The 25,388-nt window shown below is 47.2% G+C and overlaps 1 protein-coding gene across 7 annotated transcripts in view; it reads left to right on the top strand.

Moving 5' to 3' along the window:
* RUSC2 (RUN and SH3 domain containing 2) overlaps positions 1 to 25,388 on the top strand; it is a 316,216-nt gene that overhangs the window by 276,313 nt on the left and 14,515 nt on the right. For 4 of the 7 annotated variants that reach the window (XM_086960231.1, XM_086960234.1, XM_086960230.1 and 1 more), the window contains one exon: positions 17,707 to 17,880. In XM_086960231.1, coding sequence (XP_086816357.1) covers positions 17,707 to 17,880 — 174 coding nt within the window. Of the gene's footprint in view, positions 1 to 17,706; positions 17,907 to 25,388 lie in introns of all 7 variants that reach the window. The other 3 variants (XM_086960236.1, XM_086960235.1, XM_086960233.1) reach the window with 1 other exon arrangement.

Genomic DNA, 25,388 nt, shown 5'->3' with positions numbered 1-25,388 from the left:
CACTGGGGTGTAGGAAGGGATAGAGCAATATTTTATTGACAATACATAGCTTATATACTTAAGTCACATTATAGAAACCAATACAGTAGGCGTAACAGCTGAGAGAAACAAGATAAAACACACACGTGGTAGTGATACGTAATTAGAAGGCGTGAACTAGGCGTGAACATAGAGGTGTGTGCTAGAAACGTCACAGGTAGGTGTCACAAGTGGGTGGCAACAAAGCAGAATCTTGTAATGTCAGCAGAAATCTGAGGCCTGGATGCGCGCGCAGCTGCATGACGTGTGATTGACGTGAAACCGGAGGGTGCAGGGGACTTGACATTTACACTGGCGGAAAGAGACAGAAGTCTGGCATGTCAGATCAACTCGTACCTCTATCATATCTGATATCTGATGTTTGGGAACCATATTATCTAGAAGGAAAAGGTCTCTGGGGCAGAAGCTATTCTATACTGACTGTGAGTGCGTGTATAAGCGTCTAAGTGTCTGCATGAGAGGCGAGGGGCATGGGCCTACCATGGTAACAGAGGCTATGAATTACTTGCACGGAGACAGTGAGGCCGGGCCCTTTGCTCTGCAGCTGGGGGAATGTTTACTTAAACTAGTAGGCAGGAATGCATTTTCGAAGGAGCGGAACAGATAATTCGAAGGTTGAATTCAGGCTTGGCAGGCAGCAGGCTGAGCTAAGCGCCGTGAGCCGCACAGGGAGTAAGGCAGAGGTCACGGGTACAGAGACAGCCTGGGCTGAGGCTTTCAGAGTCAGAAGGCAGGAAAAAGCTCGATGGCAGAATTTCAGGGCCTACTTCGCCAGAGCTGAAAAACGTGTAAAGTACACCACAAAAAGACGTTGGCATGGCATACTTAGAAACGGAATATTCAACCCATTCAGGGTGGGTCTGAAAGAGGACATGTTAACGTTGGACGCAAATGTATTTGCGTCTTCATAGCTGGCACAGGAGGGAAGTTACATGCACTTTAAGCTGGTACATGGAGACGGTGGGGTACACGTTAGGGAACATTACTTGACCATAAAATTTATATTTCCTCATTCCCTCCTTGTTCCCTACGGACCCTTCATGATATATCGATCCTCATGAATCGATCAGTCTGTTCTTGTAACATCATTTGCTCTTCTTTCTTCCTCACGTTTTGAGAGAAAACTGGAATGTTCAATACATGATGTGGCACACAGTCCACATATCGCTGGCCCACACTGTAGGCACAGGCAGCAACTGAATACTATGACAAGGGCAATGCCTAGGAAGGATAGGATCTTCCATCCCCAAGCGGTCAACGTTGTCCAGAACCAACCGGACCAAGCCCAGGTGCCTGGATTCTGATGTATCAGACTTGCAATTTTATGAAGACGTGTAATAGCTTGGTATACCGTTGGCGCGTTTTCTGGAATGAAAACACAGCAACTTGACCCGATGACCTTACAAGCTCCGCCTCTATCTGCCAAGATGACGTCAATAACAAGACGATTCTGAAGAACAACAACCCGCATGGCGGACTGCTCCTCTGTTAAGTTGCCTAAAGCGGAGGCAGTTTCATTCACTACTGCTTCGAGTGTTCTAGTTAATCTGCGTATTAGTTTACTATTTTGGACGGGGCCTGTGAAGAAAAAGAATCCTTTATTGAAATCTGTGTATTGCTCCCATGCCGTTTCAGTATAGTCGACAATCGGGAGATCTCTTCGGAGTCTATTCTTTACTAGATTTGTATTTCTGTGATAATCAGGAGGGGCTAGAAAAACAGGTGGCAGAAGGAATGCAATGTAACAGGTACCATCCCAATCTGGAGGTAAGCGTATGTATGCAGTATGGCCACAAACAAAGTAGGAATGACGGGTAGCTCTAAAGGAAGACTTGCCTTGATCACTGAATTCGACCACAGTAGTACATTTACTATGACCTAAGTGTACTGAACCCTTCTTACTGACACATAAATCACCAGTGACTGGTAGTACTGACATGGCCGGGAGAACTGGTGCAGCTTCGGATTCAACAGTAAGAATCATAAGGTTAATTGTATAATTACCTAATCCATATACTTCATTTTCTAGATCAGTTCCTATTCTAATGGGAAGTCCCTTCTTGTTAGGGTAACAGGCATTAAGCAGAACTAAGTTCAAGTTTCCCCAAACCCAGCTCCCTTTAAAAACAGCAGTATCAGGATCTAAGGAATTAATTATTCTAAACCATGCACCACAGGAGCCATTATGAGTGAACGGGTACGGAAAGAGAGGCAGAACTCCCTTGTATTTCTGATAGGGAGGGAGTCGGCCACATATCCAACAGTTTGTAGCATTGTTAGTCTGATGGGAGTGATGTAACATACTAATGAATGTGTTGTTGCGCAGCGCGAGTCTGTAAGATAGTTCGTGGGGAGGTAATTCACTAAAAGAATGTTCGGCAGTGACATTGTAAGCAGATTGTTCACGCTTGAAGATAGGGTAATATATGGGAAGCAATATACTTGCTACAATAATCAGAAGACTTAGAAAAAACATAATCAATAACGTCACTATACAGTGACTGCGGAGTGATTTACAATATGTACGTTTCTTGAGTTGTCTCTCTCTCTCTCTATCTCGATCTAGGGGATACATGTCAGAAACTATTTAACCGATTCACCTAGGGGAGGACTTAAACAATTAAACTGTCTGACTTGCTAGATCGAAGTTTCATTGGATTCTCCTCTTGGGGAGTTTTCTCTTGTTTGGTAACTTTGAAGTCTTTAGTATCGAGGCAGTCTTTGGAGGGGGTGGACGAGTCGGTTTCTGGCAACAGTTCATTACATTTTTTAATATGACTCGTATGGATCCACCCCTTTCGGCCTTCCACCTTGATAGCGGTCCGCGTTGTAAGAAGGACGGTCTTCGGCTCTTTCCAGCGGGGCTCCAGCGGACTTTTCCTGTCGAAGTTCCTAATTAACACTGTATCTCCGGGACGGACATCATGTGGCTTTACATCAGTGTTGTCAGGAAAGGCTGCGGCAACCTGTGAACGACATGATTGGAGTGCAGACATCAAGGAGGCAAGGTAATCTGTCAGCATGTTACAATCAACATCGGTAATTTTCTTAGGGATGGGCGTCCCCCACATATTCGGTGGTCTGCCAAAGACCACTTCATACGGGGATAGTCCTGATCTCGAATGGGCGACCATTCTCATATAGAATAATGCAACTGGCAGGGCGACTATCCAGTCGACCCCTTTCTCTTTACAGATTTTAGCAAGGCGGGTTTTTAGTGTCTGGTTATGCCTTTCTACAAGGCCAGCGGCTTCGGGGTGTCGGACACAATGGAATCTCCACTGATATCCTAGCAGCAGGGAAACCTGTTTCATGAGTTCGGGTGAGAATGGCTGTCCGTTATCTGAGTACACGACACGAGGCAAGCCGTACCGTGGGAAGAATTCTCGAACCAGCTGCCTGGCAGTGGTCAGAGCAGTGTAATCTGGGACTGGATATGCTTCGGTCCAACGGGAAAGTGCACAAACAATTACGAGGACATATTTGAATCCTCGACAACGGTCCATCTGGATATAATCCATCTGGTGGACTTCAAAAGGGTGATCGGGAGGATGAAATCCACCTTGCTCTACAGGGACGCTTTTACCTGGATTGAACTGACAACAGATCATGCAGGTACGCACTTTCTGTTTTGCTGCTGCTCGTAAGTGTTTGTTGTACCAGAGATTCTGTAAACTGTCTAACATCGCTTTCTCTCCTAGATGTGCTGGACTATGTACTGTATTTATTATGACTTGAACCATAGAGTCGGGGAGAAACCATGTAGATTTTCCCTTCGTCATCCAACCTTGATCTGTCTGGATCCCTCCTAGTTCAGTCCATTTATTTATTTCATCTGCAGTAGCATGTGTCTGAATATCGATTACATCTAGTGTGGGATCCCTGACTGTCATACAATGTGTCGGTACTATTGTCTTTGTCACGTCAGTTGTCTGGGTGTGAGTCAATGCTGTATGTTTTGCTGTTTGGTCTGCCAGGTCGTTACCCTGGGAAACAGAATCTGTAACTTTAGTATGTGCTTTACACTTCATGATTGATATGCCTGAAGGCAGATGTATTGCTTCTAACAGTGCTTGAATGAGGGGACCGTGTTGGATCTTGGCACCGTGAGAGGTCAAAAAACCTCGTTCTTGCCGTAACACTCCGAAGTCGTGTACGACTCCGAACGCATAACGGGAATCAGTGTATATGTTAACATTTCTGTTCTTGGCTAGTATACAGGCTCGGGTCAGAGCAATGAGCTCTGCCGCTTGAGCGGACAGCGTATCAATACGATATGTTTCTTTAACTTCAGTTTCAGTGGTCACTGCATACGCGGCCACTAATTCTCCTGTACTTGTTCTCATACATGAACCATCCACGTAAAGTGTCAGGTCTGGATTTGTCAATGGAACATCTGTTAAGTCTCGTCGGGGCTTTGTTACTGCATTAATGATCTCTATACAATCATGCGGGGCTGGATCTGTCATAATCGAAGGTAACAATGTTGCGGGATTTAGAATGCTGCAGCGTCTGATTTCTATGTGTGGCTGGAATAGCGTCAATTCATAACCTGTCAATCGTGCTATAGTCAAGTGTTGAGTCTGAGTTCTGTTTAAGAGAACCTCTACAGAATGTGGAACTTGTACTGTTAATGGATGTCCTAAAACAATTGAGTCGCTCTGTCTGATTGCTAGTGCTGTTGCTGCTACTGACTTCAAGCACGCAGGGAGTGCCTGGGCTACTGAATCCAATGTACTTGAAAAATAAGCGCAAGGCTTATGTGAACCTGCTTGGTCTTGAGTGAGGACAGACAACGCTGTACCATCACGTTCTGTAACAAAAAGTGTAAAAGGTTTGCTGTAACATGGTGTCGCTAAAACTGGTGCTTGGCATAAAGCTTTCTTTAATTCTTCAAAAGCCTGTGTATGTTCCTGAGTCCAAGGAAGGACAGTTGAAGTCGCTGCCTCCTGTGTTGTCAACTGAATGAGTGGTTTAGCTAGAAATGCATACTGAGGAATCCATTGTCTGCAGTACGAGGTGAGGCCTATAAAGGCCCGCACTTCCTTTTGTGTCTGGGGTTGTGGCATATTTACAATTAACTGGATACGGTCGGGAGTGAGCTGTCTCCCCACTTTGGACAGCAAGTGACCCAAGTACACAACTTGCTGAACACAGAATTGTAGCTTCGAAGGAGACACCTTGTGTCCCTTGTCGGCCAGAAAATGTAAAACTGTCAGTGATGCTTGTTCACATTCGGGTTCACTTCGTGTGGTGATCAGCAGATCATCGACGTATTGCAGTAAAGCGGTGTTAACTGGCATTTGAATACAATCTAGTTGTCTTTTCAGTGCTTGACTATAGATGCTGGGGCTTTCTGTGAATCCTTGAGGTGCGCGTGAAAATTTTAAACTTCGTCCATTTAAACTGAATCCGAAGAGATATTGGCTCTCCGGATCAATGGGCACACTGAAGAAGGCGTTCTTGAGATCAATTACAGTAAAGAACGTTGCTTCTGAATCAATAGCAGTCAATAGGGATGAGATGTTGGGAACCACAGGGTACTGTGGTACAATGCATTTATTCAGTTCTCGTAAATCAATCACCAGCCGATATACTGGCGGTGCATTGGGATCTGTACGTTTAAGAATCGGAATGATAGGGGAATTACAGATATTGGAGTCGGTCTCTACGACCACTCCTTGGGCAATGAGCTCTTCAATGATCTCCAGTAAAGCCACTACAGCATCGGGTGGTAACTTGTATTGTCTGATTCGTGGTAAAACAACACCTGGCTTCAGTGTAACACGGTATGGTGTAATGTGCATGCAGCCTACATCGGTTGGGCCTTGTGCCCACAAGTGATCCGGTACATTTTTCAATCTGACATCAAACTCTCGTAATACATAGTGACCCTTAAAATCTCGCAAGAAAAGTCTAACTCCTTCCGGAGAACAACATATCACTGCTCCTAGAGCCTTCAACGTTTTGATACCTAACAAGTTTTCTGGACATGATTTCGTAAGTAACAAGTCTGTAACACGTGATAATGGACCCACAGCCAGGGGGACGGGTTTCGATACCTCATTTACAATGGGTTGTCCTGAAAAACCAAGGGAAACATTCTGTGAGCCTGAGAGGGGTGCCCCTGGGACTTCATTATGGCTGATTGTTGTGCGACTTGCCCCTGTGTCAATTAAAAACTTTCTGTCTTTTCCCAATACTTGACTGTGTACATAAGGACCCTCTTGATCTACAGGAATCTCAATAAGAGGCAAGCCACCTTCCCTCTCTAGGCTGTTTCATGTGTATCGTGGATAATCGGGGTAATCAGATTGGGCATACTGGTACATCTGTTGTGAAACTTGCTGAGTCGCGGGAATGGGCTGTGGCTGTGACTGTGGTACCGCTACTGTCTGTGCTGTATGTGGTGAAACATGCATAGGCTGTGCATTCTGTATGGACTGTATATTCTGTGAAGTCTGTTGCTGGACCTGGTCTTGTCTAGGCGGACGCGGTCTTTCTTTAGTTTTACCTGTTGATATATTATGTTTCAGGACTGGGCATTCATGTACGTAGTGACCTGGCTGTTTGCAATAGTTGCATGTCCCCTTAACGGGAGCTGCTGCATTCTGGGTCTGGGCCGTACCCTTTCTCTGGCCGTCGGCTGGAACCGACTGGGCCACTAACATTTTCATTTTCGTGTCTTTCATGCGTTTCTGTTCATGATCCTGTTCTTCTCTGATTCTGTTCTGATGGTACTGTAACATCTGTAACATCTGGGATGGCGTATTTGCTTGCCATGTACTCTCAACCTTGTATACACGGGTTTTAACTGCTGTCAGGGAATTCTCGACTAATTTTGATACAAAAAGATGCGGGTACGACTCGCTACTTGGTTTAAGGCCACTATTAATAATGAAACATTTCTCGAATCTTGAATAGAAGTCACTGGTATCTTCATCGTGTTTCTGTTTACAGGCCGAAATTGCGTCCCAGTCTTCCTTTCTAGTTGTCAGTAATCTTGGCAGAACCTGTACTATTAAACCTGGTAATGCTTTCGTTTTCTCCCCAAGGCCTAGCCCTGGGGTACGAAGTTTCTCCTCGTCTTCTATTTCTGTCCATATAATCTTTTTGTCTCCCACCTCCCATTCTCTTTCCTTGAGTTTCTCGTAGATGCCGGTGGGCAGCAGTACCTTTAACATTTTCATGATATCTGTATATGTGTAATCTCCCATCAGTAACATGTCTTTAAGTTCTCTGTGAAAACCTGCAGGGTCTTTGTCGTGACAGGGTACTAGTTTTTTCATTTCCAATAGTTCTAACTTGGTCAGAGGTGTGTGTACATACACACGTTTCAAAGTATTATCGGTACCCATAACTGGATGTACTTCTCGTAAAGGGTTCTGTCTTTCAAGACGCTCCATATGATACATTTTTATTTCTGGGGGCGGAGCGGGAACATATTGTGAGCTTAAAAAAGTGTTATATCTGTGCCGTTGTTCTAGAATTATTTGTATTAACTGGGTACTTAGACCTCTCCATCTATCCATGAGTAGTGCTTCTAATGTATCTTGTAAGGGACCTGGATCAGAATGTTGATTTCTGTATAACCTGAGGAGGTGCTGAATCATATAGGTACCTGCTAATTTCTGCTCGTCTGGGGATAGGTTCAGGAATGTCTGCGCTACTGTGTCATCATTGTATATGTTAGGATTGTCAGCCCATAGTACTGCTGACCGGGCTAGTTCTTGTTCATCCTTAGAATTGAGTACATGGTACCCCATTCGTTCTCGAAGCATTTTATCAGTGTCTTGGAACTGATGTTCAGAAGAATTCGGTTTTGATATGCCAGAGGGAAAAACTCTCTTGCTTTCTGGACGAATGCTTTTCCTAAGGTAAGTTCCCTTACCTACATACGCTATCGTATCTGTAGTCTTTTCCGGTTCTTCAGGTCCTTCCTCCTCCTCCTCGGAGGAAGCTTTTTCTTTCTCTTTTTCGTGAACATCTATTACTGCTTTTCTTATTTTCTTGTACATACTGGCTATACAATTTACTTTATCATGTTTTCCTTCGGATATATTTTGACCCCACTTGTTTAGTGCCTCCATTTCATCCTGTTCTGTCTCAGGCCTGTCTCGTTCTCTTATTAAGCAATTTATAAAAAAACGTAATATATATGCTTGAGTGTCAACTTTCTGATGTGCTAGGGCCTCCTTAATACTTTCAGGATTTTCCCCAGTCTGGACAAAATGATATATTCTGTCTAGGTGCTCTTTCATTCCTGAGAATAACATTAGGTAATCTGTAGCTTGTCGCAAACGTAGTGATGCTATCAACATTCTATCGTCTTTGCCTGGTACTGGATCGTATCTGCAAACTGGAAGCTGTTCTTTGAGTCTGTCGAGACGGGGTGACTGTAGTGTAAGGTGGTTCTGCATGTCCCTAAGGTGTAATCTGTGTGTTGCTGGCGGGGTCTGGTAACCCCCGGTCGCACCTCCTGAGGCGGAAGCTTGGGCATTGTCCCTCTGTGGAGTCTGTATATGTACTTGAACTTGTCTCTTAGTAGGATCAGGCAAAAACGGATTTGATATATCAATTTTAGGTGTGGGAAGTGGTGGAGGTGGAGGAACGACAGGCTGTCGGACGGGGGAACCTTGTTGCGGTAATAGCGGGATATGGTCTGGAGGCGGGTTGCCATCTCCGTCACCGTCAGTAGGCGGGACGTGGGCACGTGGATTGGTGTAAGCGGGTGCTACATCGTTTAGATAGGAATTCAGAAATATGTCCTTAGTAGTCCTGTGATTTACTTTAGTTGGAACCAATGGTGGCGGCAGATTTTTCGGTATTTCTGAAGTGGCTTCAGGCGAACCCTCGGCCACAAGATACATGCCATTTACGAGATTGTTTCGTGCGCGGTCTACTTGCTCTGATTTTACTCGGATCCCTTCAGTAACTAATTCGTTTTCTCGGGCTTTATCTGACTCTTCTCTATGTCTGTCTTCTCTACGGAGTGCTTTTTCAGCACGTTTATGCGATTCTTTACGCCAAAATTCTATGGCATCCTTCTGCGATTGTCTGGCTTTCTTTTTCCACAGTGCTTCTTCTACCTTCATGATGCACTCGGCATCCCATGTTCCGGTAACAGGCCATCTGTGTCTCTCGTCTAGATGCTTAGTATAATCGGCCCATAAATCTAGATACAATATGGCATCTAAGCCATGCTTATGATACATGAAATTTCCAGGAGTGTCCCTAGGGGGGATAGGAATTTCTTCCTCTAGTATCCCTTTCCTAGTTCCTATCTGCTTTAACTTATTGAAAAACGGCATCTTGTTTACTTCGTACTGAATGCTCAATCCTTGCTACTTAACTCTGAACACGGCTAGTTACACAAGAACACAATAATGCACATTAAAAACAGTCACTCATACCACGACATTAATCACATGAAAGACATTTGAGACATATATGACTACCCCCCTATACTGGATGTACTGCTAAACAGTACAGATACACTGTCTAAAACAGTGCAAGAACTGGAGTAACAGATATACTGCTAAACAGTACAGATACACTGTCTAAAACAGTGCAGACCGAATTTGTGTACCCAAACCCGTCTTTACCGGATACATAATAATGCACCCGTCTAGATACGTCCCAGCAATGGTACTCACCGGGAAGCACGGAAATCGGATGGCCTCGGAAAACTCGACTGGACTGGACCGGACTGGACTCGACTCGACACGTGGAAACTTCGGAAACTGGTGGGCCTCTTGACACCTCGGACCTTGCTTCTTTCGGCTAGGCTCTGGTCGGGATCCTCCGCACTCCTCACCGCCTCGTCTGGGTGCTGATCGCAGTCTTCGTCACCTCCGTGGGCCAGAGGGAGATACAGGAAATCCTGCCAGTACGCGTAGTTCCGTCTAACTGATGGCAGGGGACAGAGCTTGCAACGCACCAACCGGTGCGTGGGGTGGGGGAGGGGTCCCTATTCGGGCGCCAAAATAATGTGGTAAATATTTGATTTACCGTCCTAATTTCTATGCAGGTAAGTACTTAATCAATAATAACTCAATCGGAAAGAAAGAGGCAGAGTCCGTGGTGTTAGAGTTCTTAGGGGTTTTATTCCTTAAAAAGGAATGGTTCTTGAACTGGATATCATGTTCCTACCACCACTGGGGTGTAGGAAGGGATAGAGCAATATTTTATTGACAATACATAGCTTATATACTTAAGTCACATTATAGAAACCAATACAGTAGGCGTAACAGCTGAGAGAAACAAGATAAAACACACACGTGGTAGTGATACGTAATTAGAAGGCGTGAACTAGGCGTGAACATAGAGGTGTGTGCTAGAAACGTCACAGGTAGGTGTCACAAGTGGGTGGCAACAAAGCAGAATCTTGTAATGTCAGCAGAAATCTGAGGCCTGGATGCGCGCGCAGCTGCATGACGTGTGATTGACGTGAAACCGGAGGGTGCAGGGGACTTGACATTTACACTGGCGGAAAGAGACAGAAGTCTGGCATGTCAGATCAACTCGTACCTCTTTCATATCTGATATCTGATGTTTGGGAACCATATTATCTAGAAGGAAAAGGTCTCTGGGGCAGAAGCTATTCTATACTGACTGTGAGTGCGTGTATAAGCGTCTAAGTGTCTGCATGAGAGGCGAGGGGCATGGGCCTACCATGGTAACAGAGGCTATGAATTACTTGCACGGAGACAGTGAGGCCGGGCCCTTTGCTCTGCAGCTGGGGGAATGTTTACTTAAACTAGTAGGCAGGAATGCATTTTCGAGGAGCGGAACAGATAATTCGAAGGTTGAATTCAGTCTTGGCAGGCAGCAGGCTGAGCTAAGCGCCGTGAGCCGCACAGGGAGTAAGGCAGAGGTCACGGGTACAGAGACAGCCTGGGCTGAGGCTTTCAGAGTCAGAAGGCAGGAAAAAGCTTGATGGCAGAATTTCAGGGCCTACTTCGCCAGAGCTGAAAAACGTGTAAAGTACACCACAAAAAGACGTTGGCATGGCATACTTAGAAACGGAATATTCAACCCATTCAGGGTGGGTCTGAAAGAGGACATGTTAACGTTGGACGCAAATGTATTTGCGTCTTCATAGCTGGCACAGGAGGGAAGTTACATGCACTTTAAGCTGGTACATGGAGACGGTGGGGTACACGTTAGGGAACATTACTTGACCATAACATTTATATTTCCTCACTGGCCGTTCCCATTTTTACACCTCTCGGCAACACAGCTCTGTGGCGCTAACTGGAGATACCTGGTGGGGTAGTTGTGCCCAAGGGACACTCAGGATTCAAGAGGAGTTTATCACACAAATTTAAACGGCCACAGGGCGTGTCTGCACACGTCAGCACAGCCCCCCTTGTTTGTTTCACCAGTGTGCAAACGCACCCTGTTGCGCGTTTTAACAGGTAGTTTTATTCCCCCGGCCCTATTATATACTAGGGGCTTACAGAGGAGGTCATGCTAATAACATGGGTACCCCAACGCATAGTGTTCCCTAGTGTGTGTAGGTGTTTTAACTGTATTCTAAGTGTCGTTTAGCATAGCACTGGCTCTAGGACTGGTTAGTCAGAGTCAGTTACCAGTACCCATCAGAAAAAGTTGAGGGTGCAGGATGATTTTGCTACAAGGCCTCTTTCTGCTCCTCTGTTTGTTCTTTCTGCATGTCTTCCTTCTTCCTGCACTTTTCTTCGTCTTTGAGGACTTCTGTTTCTTCTTTCTGCATTTCTTTTTCTTCTTTATGTGTGTTTTTTCTTCTTTCTTCACATGTCCTACCTCTGTAAGCATAGTTATAAACTAGCATTTAAAACACCGTAGAAATTAACTGAAAAAACCATAGGTTTCAGGCATGTTATAGTTAACACATTAGCATTTAATAAAACCATTAAAATTTACTGAAAAACCATAGGTTTCAGGCACGTTATAGTTAGGAATTAGCATTTAAAAAACCTTAGAAATTCACTGAAAAAAACCATAGGTTTCAGGAACATCATAGTTAGTTGGACATTTCACTCGTACAAAACCATAGAAATTCCCCCATTATAGTTAGTTCAGCTAACTATAACTCGCGCGCCCGCAATGCACTGCTGATGACGTCACATATTACATCACTCAACATGTGTGTTTTTCTGAAAATTAAATATGTTTTATATATGTATATCTCAAGGTCGATGGAAGAATAGATGGGTATATTAGTGTCTAAATGGTTATATATATTTTTTTAAAGGGCTGTTATAATTAGGTTCACATTTTATACGCACAAAACCATAGAAATTCAGCAGTTGTAGTTACAGTTATTTCAAGTACCTATAATTCGTGCCCTAAGGTAACTATAACTCACGCCCTCGCCATGCACATTTGTCTCAGCAATACTTTTATGGCAAATGTTGTGCTGATATTATCAATGATGCCATAGAAGATGTCATGAGTGATGTAATAGGTGGGGAATTAGCAGTGCCGTCCCCTAAAAAACTGGGAGGACTGTTGTGCTGTGTGTCACTCAACAAAACAGAAGGAACAAAAACACACTGTAACATAAAGGAGTTTAAACAACGCCTGTTCAGAATGGAAAGTGGATTGCCCACTCACTTAGTTTGGCTGCACATGAGTGACACTCCTGTCAGCATAGCGTTTCCAAACCCATTCGTCTAGTTCACAAAACACCATGTGAAATTAGTGCATCAGCCAAGCCAATGTTGCTGCTATATTAAGTTCTCCCACACAGTGTGGAGAGTGGAAATGGCGTAGGACATCATATACCTTGACTGTGCTGTACAGGACCGCCATAATTTGATCTGTGGTTCTAAAAGAGCCCAACCGTATCCCAGAATGCTAGGTGAGCGATCTTGTTTACATGTGGTGCCCCAATGAGCTACCATTTAGGAAAGGTTTACAGAGGGAATGTGAATTAGTGACGAACTAAAACAAGCATTTACAATGCAACGGTCTCGCCTTTGCAAAAGTTAGAGCTATTGGCATTGTAAATAACAAACTTTTTATTTATGTGTTGGTTTTGAAAACAGATAAATAAATGGCATTGTCATTTACAATGCCAATAGCTTAATGTCTCGCAAATGCAAGACCTATTGCATTTGCACCCACACAGAGCCACACACACAGAGCTACACACACACATAGAGCCACACACATACACACACACACAGAGCCACACACACACACAGAGCCACACACACACACACAGAGCCACACACACACAGAGCCACACACACACACACACACACAGAGCCACACACACACAGAGCCACACACACACACAGAGCCACACACACACAGAGCCACACACACAGAGCCACACACACACAGAGCCACACACACACACACAGCCACACACACACACAGCCACACACACACACAGAGCCACACACACACACACAGCCACACACACACAGAGCCACACACACACTCTTACCCAAAATAGTCCTGGAGAACAGACCAATCAGCGAAGAAGCACAGCACCCGCAAACATACACAAATCAAATCCACAAAACAAAAACACATCATCTCCGCAACTCCAAGTAACACGCATTAACAATCAAACAATTAAACGAACACAATAACCACTAAACAGGAACGGCCACGAGTATTGTGTGGCAACACTGGAGGTCCGTCGGAGCCATAAGACTGACGACGCGTAAATAGTGTCGCCCAAACACCGAACTCTTGGCGGGGACAACCTGCGCCGCGCAATAGAAGCCGAGGAAAGACTACCGGCTCGGCAGCTCCGCTAATGTCAGGACAATGAAAGGGGAACAACACTGCTGCAAAGTAAGTTTCAACCGAACTAAGCAGGATGCTGAAGTGAACTTTCCATCTTTCCACCTGCATTTTTAAGTACGTGCACCCCCACCCCCGGCTCAGCCCCCCCCGTACCCTCCTCTCGCCAATCTACAGTAAGGTTCAGACGGGCACATTATTTTTAATCTGAACTCTCCCCGGGTCAAACGGTCAGCAGGGGAATACTGATTAAAATGGTCTCCTTCGCACTACACTTAAATAATGGAGGTTTTATGTGTGCAGCCTGGCACACAGTCTCCCCGCGGCGACGCCGGGATTCTGTTTGTACATGTGGAAAAAAGTACTGAACTACGTTTCTCTAACCCTTACTGAAAAAAAGAAAGAAAATGTATAACATCTGCCCCCTTCATATTATTATTATTATCATTATGTATAATAATAATAATGATAACAAGCAACGAGGGGGGAGGGGGTGAGGAGCTCACGCACACACAAGCAACGAGGGGGGGAGGGGGGTGAGGAGCTCACGCACACACAAGTAACGAGGGGGGAGGGGTTGAGGAGCTCACGCACACACAAGCAACAAGGGGGGAGGGGGTGAGGAGCTCACGCACACACAAGCAACGAGGGGGGAGGGGGGTGAGGAGCTTACGCACGCAGAAGCAACAAGGGGGGAGGGGGAGGAGCTCACGCACACAAGCAACGAGTGGGGGAGGGGGGTGAGGAGCTCACGCACGCAGAAGCAACGAGGGAGAGGGGGTGAGGATCTCACGCACACAAGCAACGAGGGGGGAGGGGGTGAGGAGCTCACGCACACAAGCAATGAGGGGAAGGGGGTGAGGAGCTCACGCACACAAGCAACGAGGGGGGGCGGGGGGTGAGGAGCTCACACACGCAGAAGTCACAAGGGTGGAGGGGGGTGAGGAGCTCACGCACGCAGAAGCCACGAGGGGGGAGGGGGGTGAGGAGCTCACTCACACAAGCAACAAGGGGGGAGGGGGGTGATGAGCTCACGCACACACAAGCAATGAGGGGGGAGAGGGGTGAGGAGCTCACACACACAAGCAACGAGGGGGGGAGGGGGTGAGGAGCTCACGCTTGCAGAAGCCACAAGGGGGAGGGGGGAGGAGGAGCTCACGCACACACAAGCAACAAGGGGGGAGGGGGGTGAGGAGCTCACTCACACAAGCAACAAGGGGGGAGGGGGGTGATGAGCTCACGCACACACAAGCAATGAGGGGGGAGAGGGGTGAGGAGCTCACACACACAAGCAACGAGGGGGGGAGGGGGTGAGGAGCTCACGCTTGCAGAAGCCACAAGGGGGAGGGGGGAGGAGGAGCTCACGCACACACAAGCAACAAGGGGGGAGGGGGTGAGGAACTCACGCTACCTGAAACTACACACGTGCACACTCCAGAAACACAAATAGACCCGAACACGTACCAGGAAACTACCACAGGACTAAAAATTAGAAGAACATAACCACGAAAACTAAAGTCCAGCAGGCAGACTAATTCTAGCTTTGAGGATCCCACAAACTACTAAACCAACCACCATTCATTGAGAACGCACCCACTTAAATTCAGCTGTAAAGGGCAACAAATTGACAAATCTAACAAGCACCAGAAGCAATTTTAAACAACTGATGCACTTCCTTAAAGCCGCCACCTCATTTTGGCGATTACAAACCCTCTCATGAGTGGGGAGACCAGCCTCCTTTAAAATGTCTGCCCACCCTAAGTTCTTATACATGTTCCAGACCCTCCCACTCCCCCTTCGAAGGGTGGAACTGGCACAGCTGACGGATATATGCAGATCTTTTATTTGGGCCAGGAAACAACCTCAACTCAGCTACCAAACCATCACGCACCGTCAGAAATATTGCGGGCTGGTATCCATCTCTACTACCTGTCAACCCAGGTGCAGTGCAGAGGCATATAGCTGCTAATATTGGCTCCCTCATTTTATTTCTCCTCCACCACAAGGCAGTTTAAATCCAGCCGGCATGCACTGTCTTGTTATGTCTCATGAGGTGCACATGGCCCTGTCACAATCTATATATTCGGAAAAACACAAAGATAAAAATACCTTTTGGAAACCCCAGGTGGATTGGCGCAGACTGCTCTCCGGGACGGCAAGTGCATGTCTGAGGGGGCTCTCCTGTCCCAAGGACAGTGGGCCTCGGCCAGGCTGTCCTAAAAATACTGCTGCGTGCCCCCCGCCTGGAGGTATGTGCAACCCTCAGCTGAAAACTCTCTCTGGACTCGAACCGCCGCTAAGAGGAGCCAGATGTGCAGAGACGTCAGCAAAGCCACCAAAGAAAGGAGGGGGGTTTGCGGCTGACAGAGCGAGCGCTCCTTGTGCTCCTCGGCATGCTCTCCGCTGGCAGACCCAGTCACTGCACAAGGAAGGACAAATACTGCCTAGCCCGCCTCCCCGGCACGTCACCTGACCGGAGGCGGACAGGAAGTGTCACGCAAGCCGCGGGAGGGGGCACGTCTGTCCTGGCAGGGGTGGGCGGCGGAGACTGACACACGGCACGTCTGCCTTCGCTCCGCGTGCCTCGCCGCCCAACTTCCTGGAAATCTTTCGTAAACAAAAGATTCTGTGCCAGTAATGTAGCTCACTGGGTCAATGCGTCGGCTGCGGATATGACGACGACCTGTGAGTCACGGGTACAACATCTGGGGTGACTGACTCGTCTTCTGCGCTCGGGAAATACATGAGGTTGAGTTGGGTAATGGTAAAAAGGCGTGTTGTTACTGCGAAACACGGTGGCACAACTGTCCGGTAACTCTGCCCCATCACCTGCTCAAACACACCGATGCTTTCTCGCTGCCAGGCCTGGGAGGGCAGTAGTGTAACCTGAAAAAGCAGCAGCACAACTCTGCCCCATCACCTGCTCAAACACACCGATGCTTTCTCGCTGCCAGGCCGGGGTGGGCAGTAGTGTAACCTGAAAAAGCAGCAGCACGAAGAGCTTTAAACAGCAGTAGATTTGCCCAACCATGATAAAACAAGCCGAGGTGCCGTGACAGCGGGAGGGGGGCGGGAACGTGCACACGGACAGCGGGAGGGGCGGGCGGGAACAGGCACACGAACAGCGGGAGGGGGGCGGGAACGGGCACACGGACAGCGGGAGGGGGGCGGGAACTGGCACACGCTGGTTCAAGACGGCACTGCGGAGCTTCTCAAGTAAGCTACTGCCCGGCCGCCATCTTCGGAGAAATGACCAAAACAAACATAAAATAAATAAATAAATAAACCACCGCCCACCGCCGCATGACATTTTAAAAAGGGCGCAGAGGGAAAAAATGTACGGAACGCCCACGAATTGCCTCGGACAATGACGGACATATCTCTCTTCCAATGGCTAGCCTCCATTTATGGAGCTAGCCAATGGAAGAGAGAGGCGGGACAAAGCCACATACTGCTTCTCAAAAGATTTCGCCTGCACGAACGCTGCTGCGCACCGGACGCCAGGCGAAACCTAAAAAGTAGGTTTTTTTAGCCATCTTTGTGTCTCTAACCAATGTCTTTAGGCTACAGCTTTTCAAAGCCAATTGTACCTTTTATTTGTGCCGGTGAGAATTATATTATCCTCTGTTGTGCATTTTAAAACTAAAAAGGAGTTTAATGCTTGTTCTAAGTACACATGCCTGCTGAGTTGGATGTACAGTATTGTATTAAATGTTTATACAAGTGTTAATTAAAAAGTGTAATAATTAGTTGCAGTCCTATAGATAAAGATGGCAAAATATTTTTTTCCCTCACCTTCTGCAAATAATTACAAATATAAATAATTGTAACCATCGTCCCAGTTTTACAAAGCCAAAACTTTTGGCTTTGCCAATGCTTGTTTAATTTGTGGGTATATTTAGCCTTTCATGTTTCTTTCAGGTTACCCTCAAACTGGCTAAGCATTGACAGCTCTGTGCTCCAGTACATGGCGCAGTCGGTAGGTGCCGGAATATGGAGAGACACCACTGCCTCCGCTGTGGAGGAAAGAGGCAAACTTCTGCTCCCGGAACAGTCATCGGCACAGGGCATTGAGCGCCTCGAGAGTCCTCCTCGGTAAGCTGCACCGGCTACCTTCAAAGGTTTGTCCTTTCCCTTTGGTTGGTTAGATATTTGTTTTTTCTCCTATAAAATGTATTAATTTTATGGTAATACAGGGACATGGCTACCATTTGTGTAGCAGAGGATGTAGCACCGGGGCGCTAGGGTAGGGTGACCAGACTTTGAAAACCAAAAACCAGGATATTTTGCAAAAATTGAACTAGGTGTAGAATTTTACATGATCAAATGAGGGGCACCGATAACTGCGATCATTAACCTAGAAACACAGGCAATAAGAGAATAAAATACTTAGTGCGACACGTGAAGCAAGTACCAGTTGGAACCAGTATCAGACCGCACACCTTAAGTAATTACCCATCAGTTTAGGTGAGTCCTTGGTTCACATGTTGGACTAAATATTTTGCATAGACATAAATATATACAGAGTAGTCATGGCTCTTCGTTTTGCGTTGTAGGGTGTCTCCTCGTGTGTGTGTGTGAGTATGTGTGTGTGTACACACCTGGCTGATAGTTTGGGCAAAGAACAGGACTTGTTGATATGGACTCTACCGAAAGTGCAATAAGGGAGAAATATTCAGAAAGAACCACCATTTTAGCTAATGATTATAAATACCCTAGTTCTGAGTAACACAGGGTTACCCCATACTGTGTTGAGTATTGATGATATAGGACATTTCTCTTATGGCTTCCCAGACTAATTCTTCAGCCATCTTTAAACCACTGCAGCATCACAAACAGTCTAAACCTCTGTCCTTTCCCTGTCGGTTTGGAGCAGGCAATAGGTATTTATGTCATGCTAGCCACAAACAAGTTCATGTATGTGTGAGGAAATGGGGTGTATTTTATGGTGTGGTTGTGTTCAACCACACTGTGTAACACACTTACCCTTTAGGACTCTTGGGTTTCGTTTGTCAAACCCTCAGCTCAATCCTGGGTAGCTGTGGCACTAAGCAGCAAAGCTTACACAGAGGAACAAGTATTAAGCATTTAAACAGCACCAACAACAATCCAAGAAGAAATCGACACAACACTCAAGAAATCCGACACCAATTCATAAAAATAGGTTGTATTTTTATAATAATTTAGACATCAGGACAAAAAAGATCCATTGGAGGGTTCCGGAGGTATAGATTTTACGAGTAATAATAAATCAGTGCATTTTTAGTCAACTGGGAACAAGCCTTGGCAAAGTCAATGAATTTGAGACTTATGAACTTTTTCAAAGAAAACTTAGGTAAGTGCCACTGCGGATGTTAGAAGTACTTAGGGCGACCAACTTCTTCGGGGAGCTAGTCAGGGGACCAAGAACAGTTACCTTCACAGGAGGAGCTGTTCTTCAACCGATCAAGGCACTTTATCCTCATTGCAAGGGATTCCTATGGAGCGGTCCTGATGCAAGGGATGAAGGATGCTGAAGAAACTGTTAACTCCCTTCCGTTACACATCCATTCAAGCCTGTCTACCCCCTGCAGTGAGCCAATGCCCCAGTTTGCTATTTGTGTATCTGGCTCAGCCAAGAAATGGATGGACTCTGGAGGGCGAACTATGGAAGGGCTATGGCCTGGCTTGAAGACTGAGTTCTGGACTTGTCCCAGCTACCCCTTTCCATGGAGGGAGGATATCCATTTCTAAAATGATTGTCCTACCCAAATTCCTATACTTCTTCAGGCCTCAAGAAATCTACTTGCTCACTCTCTATGGCGAGAAATATTTTATCCAATAAATAGCTTTCCAGTGCACACAGGGTTCGACCCCCATCGTCTTGCCTAGTTTTGATTGAACATTTTATATAGTCGAGCTATTTTTAGGGCCTTCTCTGTTTGGCGAGCTGGTAAATAACAGGTTATCTGCTCATTCTCAAAGTTAATGAGCAATAAAGGTGTCTCACTTGTTTTCATTTTGTCACATTTACTGTGTGTTTAAAGACCGATGTCAAATGTGAGACTGTGTCTTTTGCCAAATCACTGCTTATTTATCCTGGAGAGTGACTTTTACTTTTATTTTTCTGACTTTAAAAGTTTGAGGATTTTGTAAAGTGAACTGTCTAGCAGTCGTGCTGTGCATACAGCAATTACATAGCTTCTAGATGAACTGTACACATGTTTTTAAATATATTTCATTAGTTAGAAAAGCACGTTTTTTGCCATTTTAAGGTGAGATGGATTTTAATATGATCAAAACAAATCGGAATACTTTACTTGGTGATGTGAAATGGTAAATATTTGCTGAAACTAGATTTCCACACATTAGTGTTTGTATCAATAAAACTGCATGGTAGTGAGAAAGTTGTGGCCATTTCGTTGGAAAATGTCTGTCTGTAAACAATAGTGCGCTACTGCATCTTGCTTTATTGATACATTTAGAGAGAGTTTCTGAAATATGAACTGCAAAATATTCCTGTCCCCTACCCTGATGACAATTCTATCAATGAACTTAGAGGCAAGTCAGTTATCAGGTGTACAATATCTGTGGGCTAGATTTATTTTATGCATGGAGCAAAAGTTTTGCGTATTAAATCGACCAACAGAGTTTTTTGTACAGCATACATGCTAAAATGACATATTTGAAGGTAGCCTGGAATGTGGCAATGAAAGACAAATGTGACGGTGAAATAAAATATTTGCCAGGATCACACAATTCAAGACAAGTTTTTGGGTCAGGTAAAGTGTATTACAGGTAAATTGAGTAGATTATTCAAGTCACTAGACCTGCAGTTCTGGTATATTTTTTTCTGATTTTTTTAGGCCTGCTCTTCCTTAACCTCCCTTCCAACACACAATTTCTGAAACAACTGTGCTCAAATGTGATCTCCCTAGCCTGGGCAGGCAAACAGCTGTGTATTGTGTGGGAGGTGCTTACCTTGCACTTCCAACAAGGCAGCCTGAATGCGCCTGACATGTGCCTATACGCATACTGCACACAAGTCCAATACATGCATTTTTGGCTATAGTCCACTTGGTTCGAGCTCTACACAGCTGTGGAGGCAGACCAAGCAGCTCCCTGCCTCTAGCTACTGCACTATATCAGCCTTACAATCACCCAAGCGCAGAGTTTGACATAGTGTCATACATTCGCTAGGCATGGGATGGCTTGTGGCAATGCACCATGTTGTCTTGTATATTTGCTCACTCTATGCCGCTCGCACGCAATCGCATGCTCGAGGGCACTAGAAGAAGAGCCCATCAGCATGGTCTATTTACCTTGGAAAATATCTACCCAGATGATCAATACCTGTCCTATTTTGAGGCTGATGAGCGCCCGACCCTGCTGTGCTGGATGCCCTCCTCTACCATCTGGTTCGTGCTACATGCCGCATGGTACAAAATACATTCCCTGCACCACCTCCCACACTGCATGTACTGGAACACCTCTTAACGAACCCCTTCCCCCAGAAATTGATCGCCCAATTGTACGCCACAATGCAGTAAAAGGCACAGGCATGTGCCCCCATGGTTCATTCGGCACAGGAGCTGGACTGCAATCCCCATTCACAGAAGCACAGTGGCTTTATTGCTGCTGTCAGGCTACGGCTTTGTCACCCAATTACAAACTCCGGCTCATTCACTTTAAGTTTCTGAGACTATACTGCACCCCGAAACCATTGTAGTGTATGGGTCTGATTGATGAGGCGCACTGCCTGAGGTGCGCCGCCCCACAGGCTACATTCCTGCACCTCGCTTGTGATTACCTACACGTGGCTACTCACTGGACCGATGTCCACAGTGCCCTCACCCAGATCACTGGTCTCTTGCCATCTCAGACCATACTGATATGGCATATGTCAAAGATTTCTGCTCCCCTGAAGCCTGACGCATGACATCAATGCTACTACTACTGGGCAAAATGCGGGTGACCATCCACTGGGGCAGATGGCCTGCACCAATGATTGCGGACTGGCTACAGGATGCTACATACTACCAGGAGCAGCTCTCTAACTATTGAGAACTCAAGCCACCATGATCATGCCTGAGGAGATTTTGGAATTGCTGACAACTTGCTTGGGACAAAGAGGGTACAATTCCTCTTCGTACATGGAGGTGGCTTAGCCAGATGTGGGGACAGAGCCCCTGCCTGATGAGGTGCCTTACTTACCCAATCAATCAATCAATCATAGAATTTGTAGAACAAGCTACTCACCGGGATGGCCTCAAGGTGCTGGGGGAGGGGGTGCTGCTACTGCTCGAAGAGCCAGGTCTTGAGGTGCTTCCTGAAGCTGTGGTGGTCCTGGGTCAGTCGGAGGTAAGTGGGGAGGGAGTTCCAGGTCTTTGCTGCGAGGTAGGAGAAGGATCTTCCTCCAGTGGTGGCTCTGCGGATCCAAGGGACGATGGCGAGGGCGAGGTTGGTGGACCTCAGCTGGCGGGTGGGGGTGTAGAACGTGAGTCGGTTGTTGAGGTATTCAGGTCCCAAGTTGTGAAGTGCTTTGTGTGCGTGGGTGAGCAGTCTGAACGTGATCCTTTTGCTGACGGGGAGCCAGTGAAGATTTCTCAGGTGTGTAGAGATGTGGTTGTGGCTGGGAATGTTGTGGATGAGTCGTGCGGAGGCGTTTTGTATGCGTGGAGGCGGTTCTGGAGTTTGGCGGTTGTTCCTGCGTAGAGGGCGTTACCGTAGTCCAGTTGGCTGGTGACGAGGTCCTGGGCGAATGTTTTTCTGGGTTCGGTGGGGATCCATCGGAAGATCTTCCGGAGCATGCGTAGGGTGTTGAAGCATGAGGATGAGACGGCGTTGACTTCTTTGGTCATTGTGAGTGAGGAGTCTAGGATGAAGCCCAGGTTGCATGCGTGGTCTGTGGGTGTCGGTGCGGTGCCCAGCACCGGGGGCCACCAGGAGTCGTCCCAAGCCGAGGGGGATGGTCCGAGGATGAGGACCTCCGTCTTGTCAGAGTTGAGTTTGAGACAGCTGTGCTTCATCCAGTCTGCTACGTCTTTCATTCCTTCCTGGAAGTTGGATTTGACGGTGGCTGGGTCCTTGGTGAGGGAGAGTATCAGCTGGGTGTCGTCGGCGTAGGAGATGATGTTGATGTTGTGTTTCCGTGCGATGGTGGCGAGGGGGCTCATGTAGATGTTGAAGAGTGTAGGGCTGAGTGAGGAACCTTGGGGTACGCCGCAGATGATTTCTGTCGCCGGGGAGCGGAAGGGAGGGAGGCGGACTCTCTGCGTTCTGCCGGTGAGGAATGAGGAGATCCATTCCAGGGCCTTCCGCTGGATACCCGTGTTGTTGAGTTGGTGTAGTAGAGTGCAGTGGCTTACGGTGTCGAAGGCTGCTGAGAGGTCCAGGGGGATGAGGGTGGCTGTTTCCCCATTGTCCATCAGGGTTCTGATGTCATCTGTGGCTGCCATGAGGGCCGTCTTGGTGCTGTGGTTTGCCCGGAATCCGGACTGGGAGGGGTCGAGTACGTTGTTGTCCTCGAGGAAGGTGGTCAGTTGTTTGTGGACGGTCTTCTCGATGACTTTCGCCGGGAAGGGAAGGAGTGAGATGGGCCGGAAGATCTTGAGGTCCCTGGGGTCTGCGGTGGGTTTTTTCAGGAGGGCGTTAATCTCAGCGTGCTTCCAGCTCTCAGGGAAGGTAGCTGATGCGAAGGAGCAGTTGATGATGTTCCGTAGGTGGGGGGCGATGATGGTGTTGGTCTTGTTGAAGATGTGATGAAGGCAGGGGTCGGAGGGGGAGCCGGAGTGGATGGTGTTCATGGCGTGGATGGTGTCTTCGCTGCTGATGGGAGTCCAGGAGTTGATGGTGGTGGTGGGGGTCGCTGGGCTGGTGTCCGGAGGTGGATGTTGGGGTCCGAAGCTGTCATGTATGTCTGCGATCTTGCGGTGGAAGAAGGATGAGTGGGAGTTGCCGAGGTCTTGCGTCGGGGCAATGTCGATGTTACTGGCGTTGGGGTTGGAGAACTCTTTGACGATGCTGAAGAGTTCCTTGCTGTTGTGGGTGTTGTTGTCAAGTCATTCCTTGAGCGATGTCCTCTTGGTGTTCCGGATCTGCTGATGATATTCGCGGGTGGCAGTTTTGAGGGCAGTCATGTTTTCCGGAGTTCGTTCTTTTCGCCAGGTCTTTTCGAGATTACGACAGGATTTCTTTGCGGCTTTGAGGGCGTCTCTAAACCATAAGGGTTTTCTGGTGGAGGTCTTGTTGTTGGCGTTCTTTAGTGGGGCGAGGTTGTCTGCGCAGATGGTGATCCAGTGTGTGAGGTTGAGTGCCGCGCTGCTGGTGTCGGGTGCGTTGGTGTCAGTGGGTGGGTTCTGGCTGAGAGATGCGGTGAGTTGGTCCGTGGTGATTTTGCTCCAGCATCTGCGGGGGATTCGAAGCATGTGCTGGTATGATGTTGTCCTCTTGAATGTGAAGTGTATGCAGCTGTGGTCGGTCCAGTGCAGTCCTGCGGCGTGGTTGAAGGCGAAGTGGTTGCTCGCTGAGAAGATAGTGTCGAGGGTGTGGCCGGCGCAGTGCGTAGGAGAGTTCACCAGTTGCTTGAGTCCGAGGCTGGTGAGGTTGTCAAGTAGGGTGGAGGTGGCATTGTCGTTGTTGTTTTCTAGGTGGAAGTTGAGGTCCCCATGGAGAATGTACTCTGGTGAGGCTAAGGCGTGCGGGCTGATGAGGTCGGTGATGGGCTCGCTGAATTGTGTGCGTGGGCCCGGGGGTTGGTAGATGAGTGTTCCTCTGAGGGTGGACTGAGGGTTGGTGTGGATCTGGAAGTGTAGGAGTTCAGTGGTGGGGGTGGCGTCTTCGGTGTTGGTGATTCTGTAGATGATGGCGATCCCTCCTCCTGTTTTGTTAGTGCGGTCCTCCCGGGTGATTTTGTAGCCGTCCGGGATGGCTATGACGATGTCGGGGGCTGAGGAGGCGTTCATCCAGGTTTCCGTGAGGAAGGCGACGTCCGGTGCTGTTGTGTCACTTAGCCTCCATGCACTCAACCTGAAAAGTCCCTCTGATAAAGTGTTTGGCTCACCCATCCCCATATTGTGAGAATGTATAAGCTGATGTGTACTGTATGTATCCTGATTTCCCCTCCCTCTTCCTATTCATTCCTGTGTTTGACTATCTTGTTGATATGTCTTTGCTTAAATGCCTATAAACAAATTAAAAAAATAAAAGGATGCAGGGGATGCAACACAGTCAAGGGGCATCTTCCTGCAGGGATTCCTCAGTTCACGAAGATGGTGAGGGGGTCCTGGTTGTCGTATACAGTCTGACCGAAGTCTAGTCACAACTGGACTACCAGCCGCCCTTGACACAGGCCTAGGCCAGTCTTTCCTGGGTCGATAACTTCCCTTCTGAGGGTCCCAGCAACTCTCTGACAGCACTGCCAGGCTCACCGAACTAGGGTGCAACTCTGTGCATAAGGTTTTGGTCCTCAGTGCTGCACAGGGGCGGTGGTGGCGGTCTGAAGACTTTGGGTTACCAACTTGCCCCAGTAGGCTTCTTCAGCTGTTATGTCCCTGTGCTGAGAGTAGGAGGCCATCAGGTGGCCCTTGGAGTCTCTTGGCTTGACTCTATTCTGGAGACGTCTT

This window comes from Lissotriton vulgaris, chromosome 3_1 (genome assembly GCF_964263255.1).
Source record: "Lissotriton vulgaris chromosome 3_1, aLisVul1.2, whole genome shotgun sequence".
Classification (NCBI taxonomy): domain Eukaryota; kingdom Metazoa; phylum Chordata; class Amphibia; order Caudata; family Salamandridae; genus Lissotriton; species Lissotriton vulgaris.
Note: the sequence above shows the minus strand (reverse complement) of the source record. Positions and strands in the feature narration are given on the sequence as shown.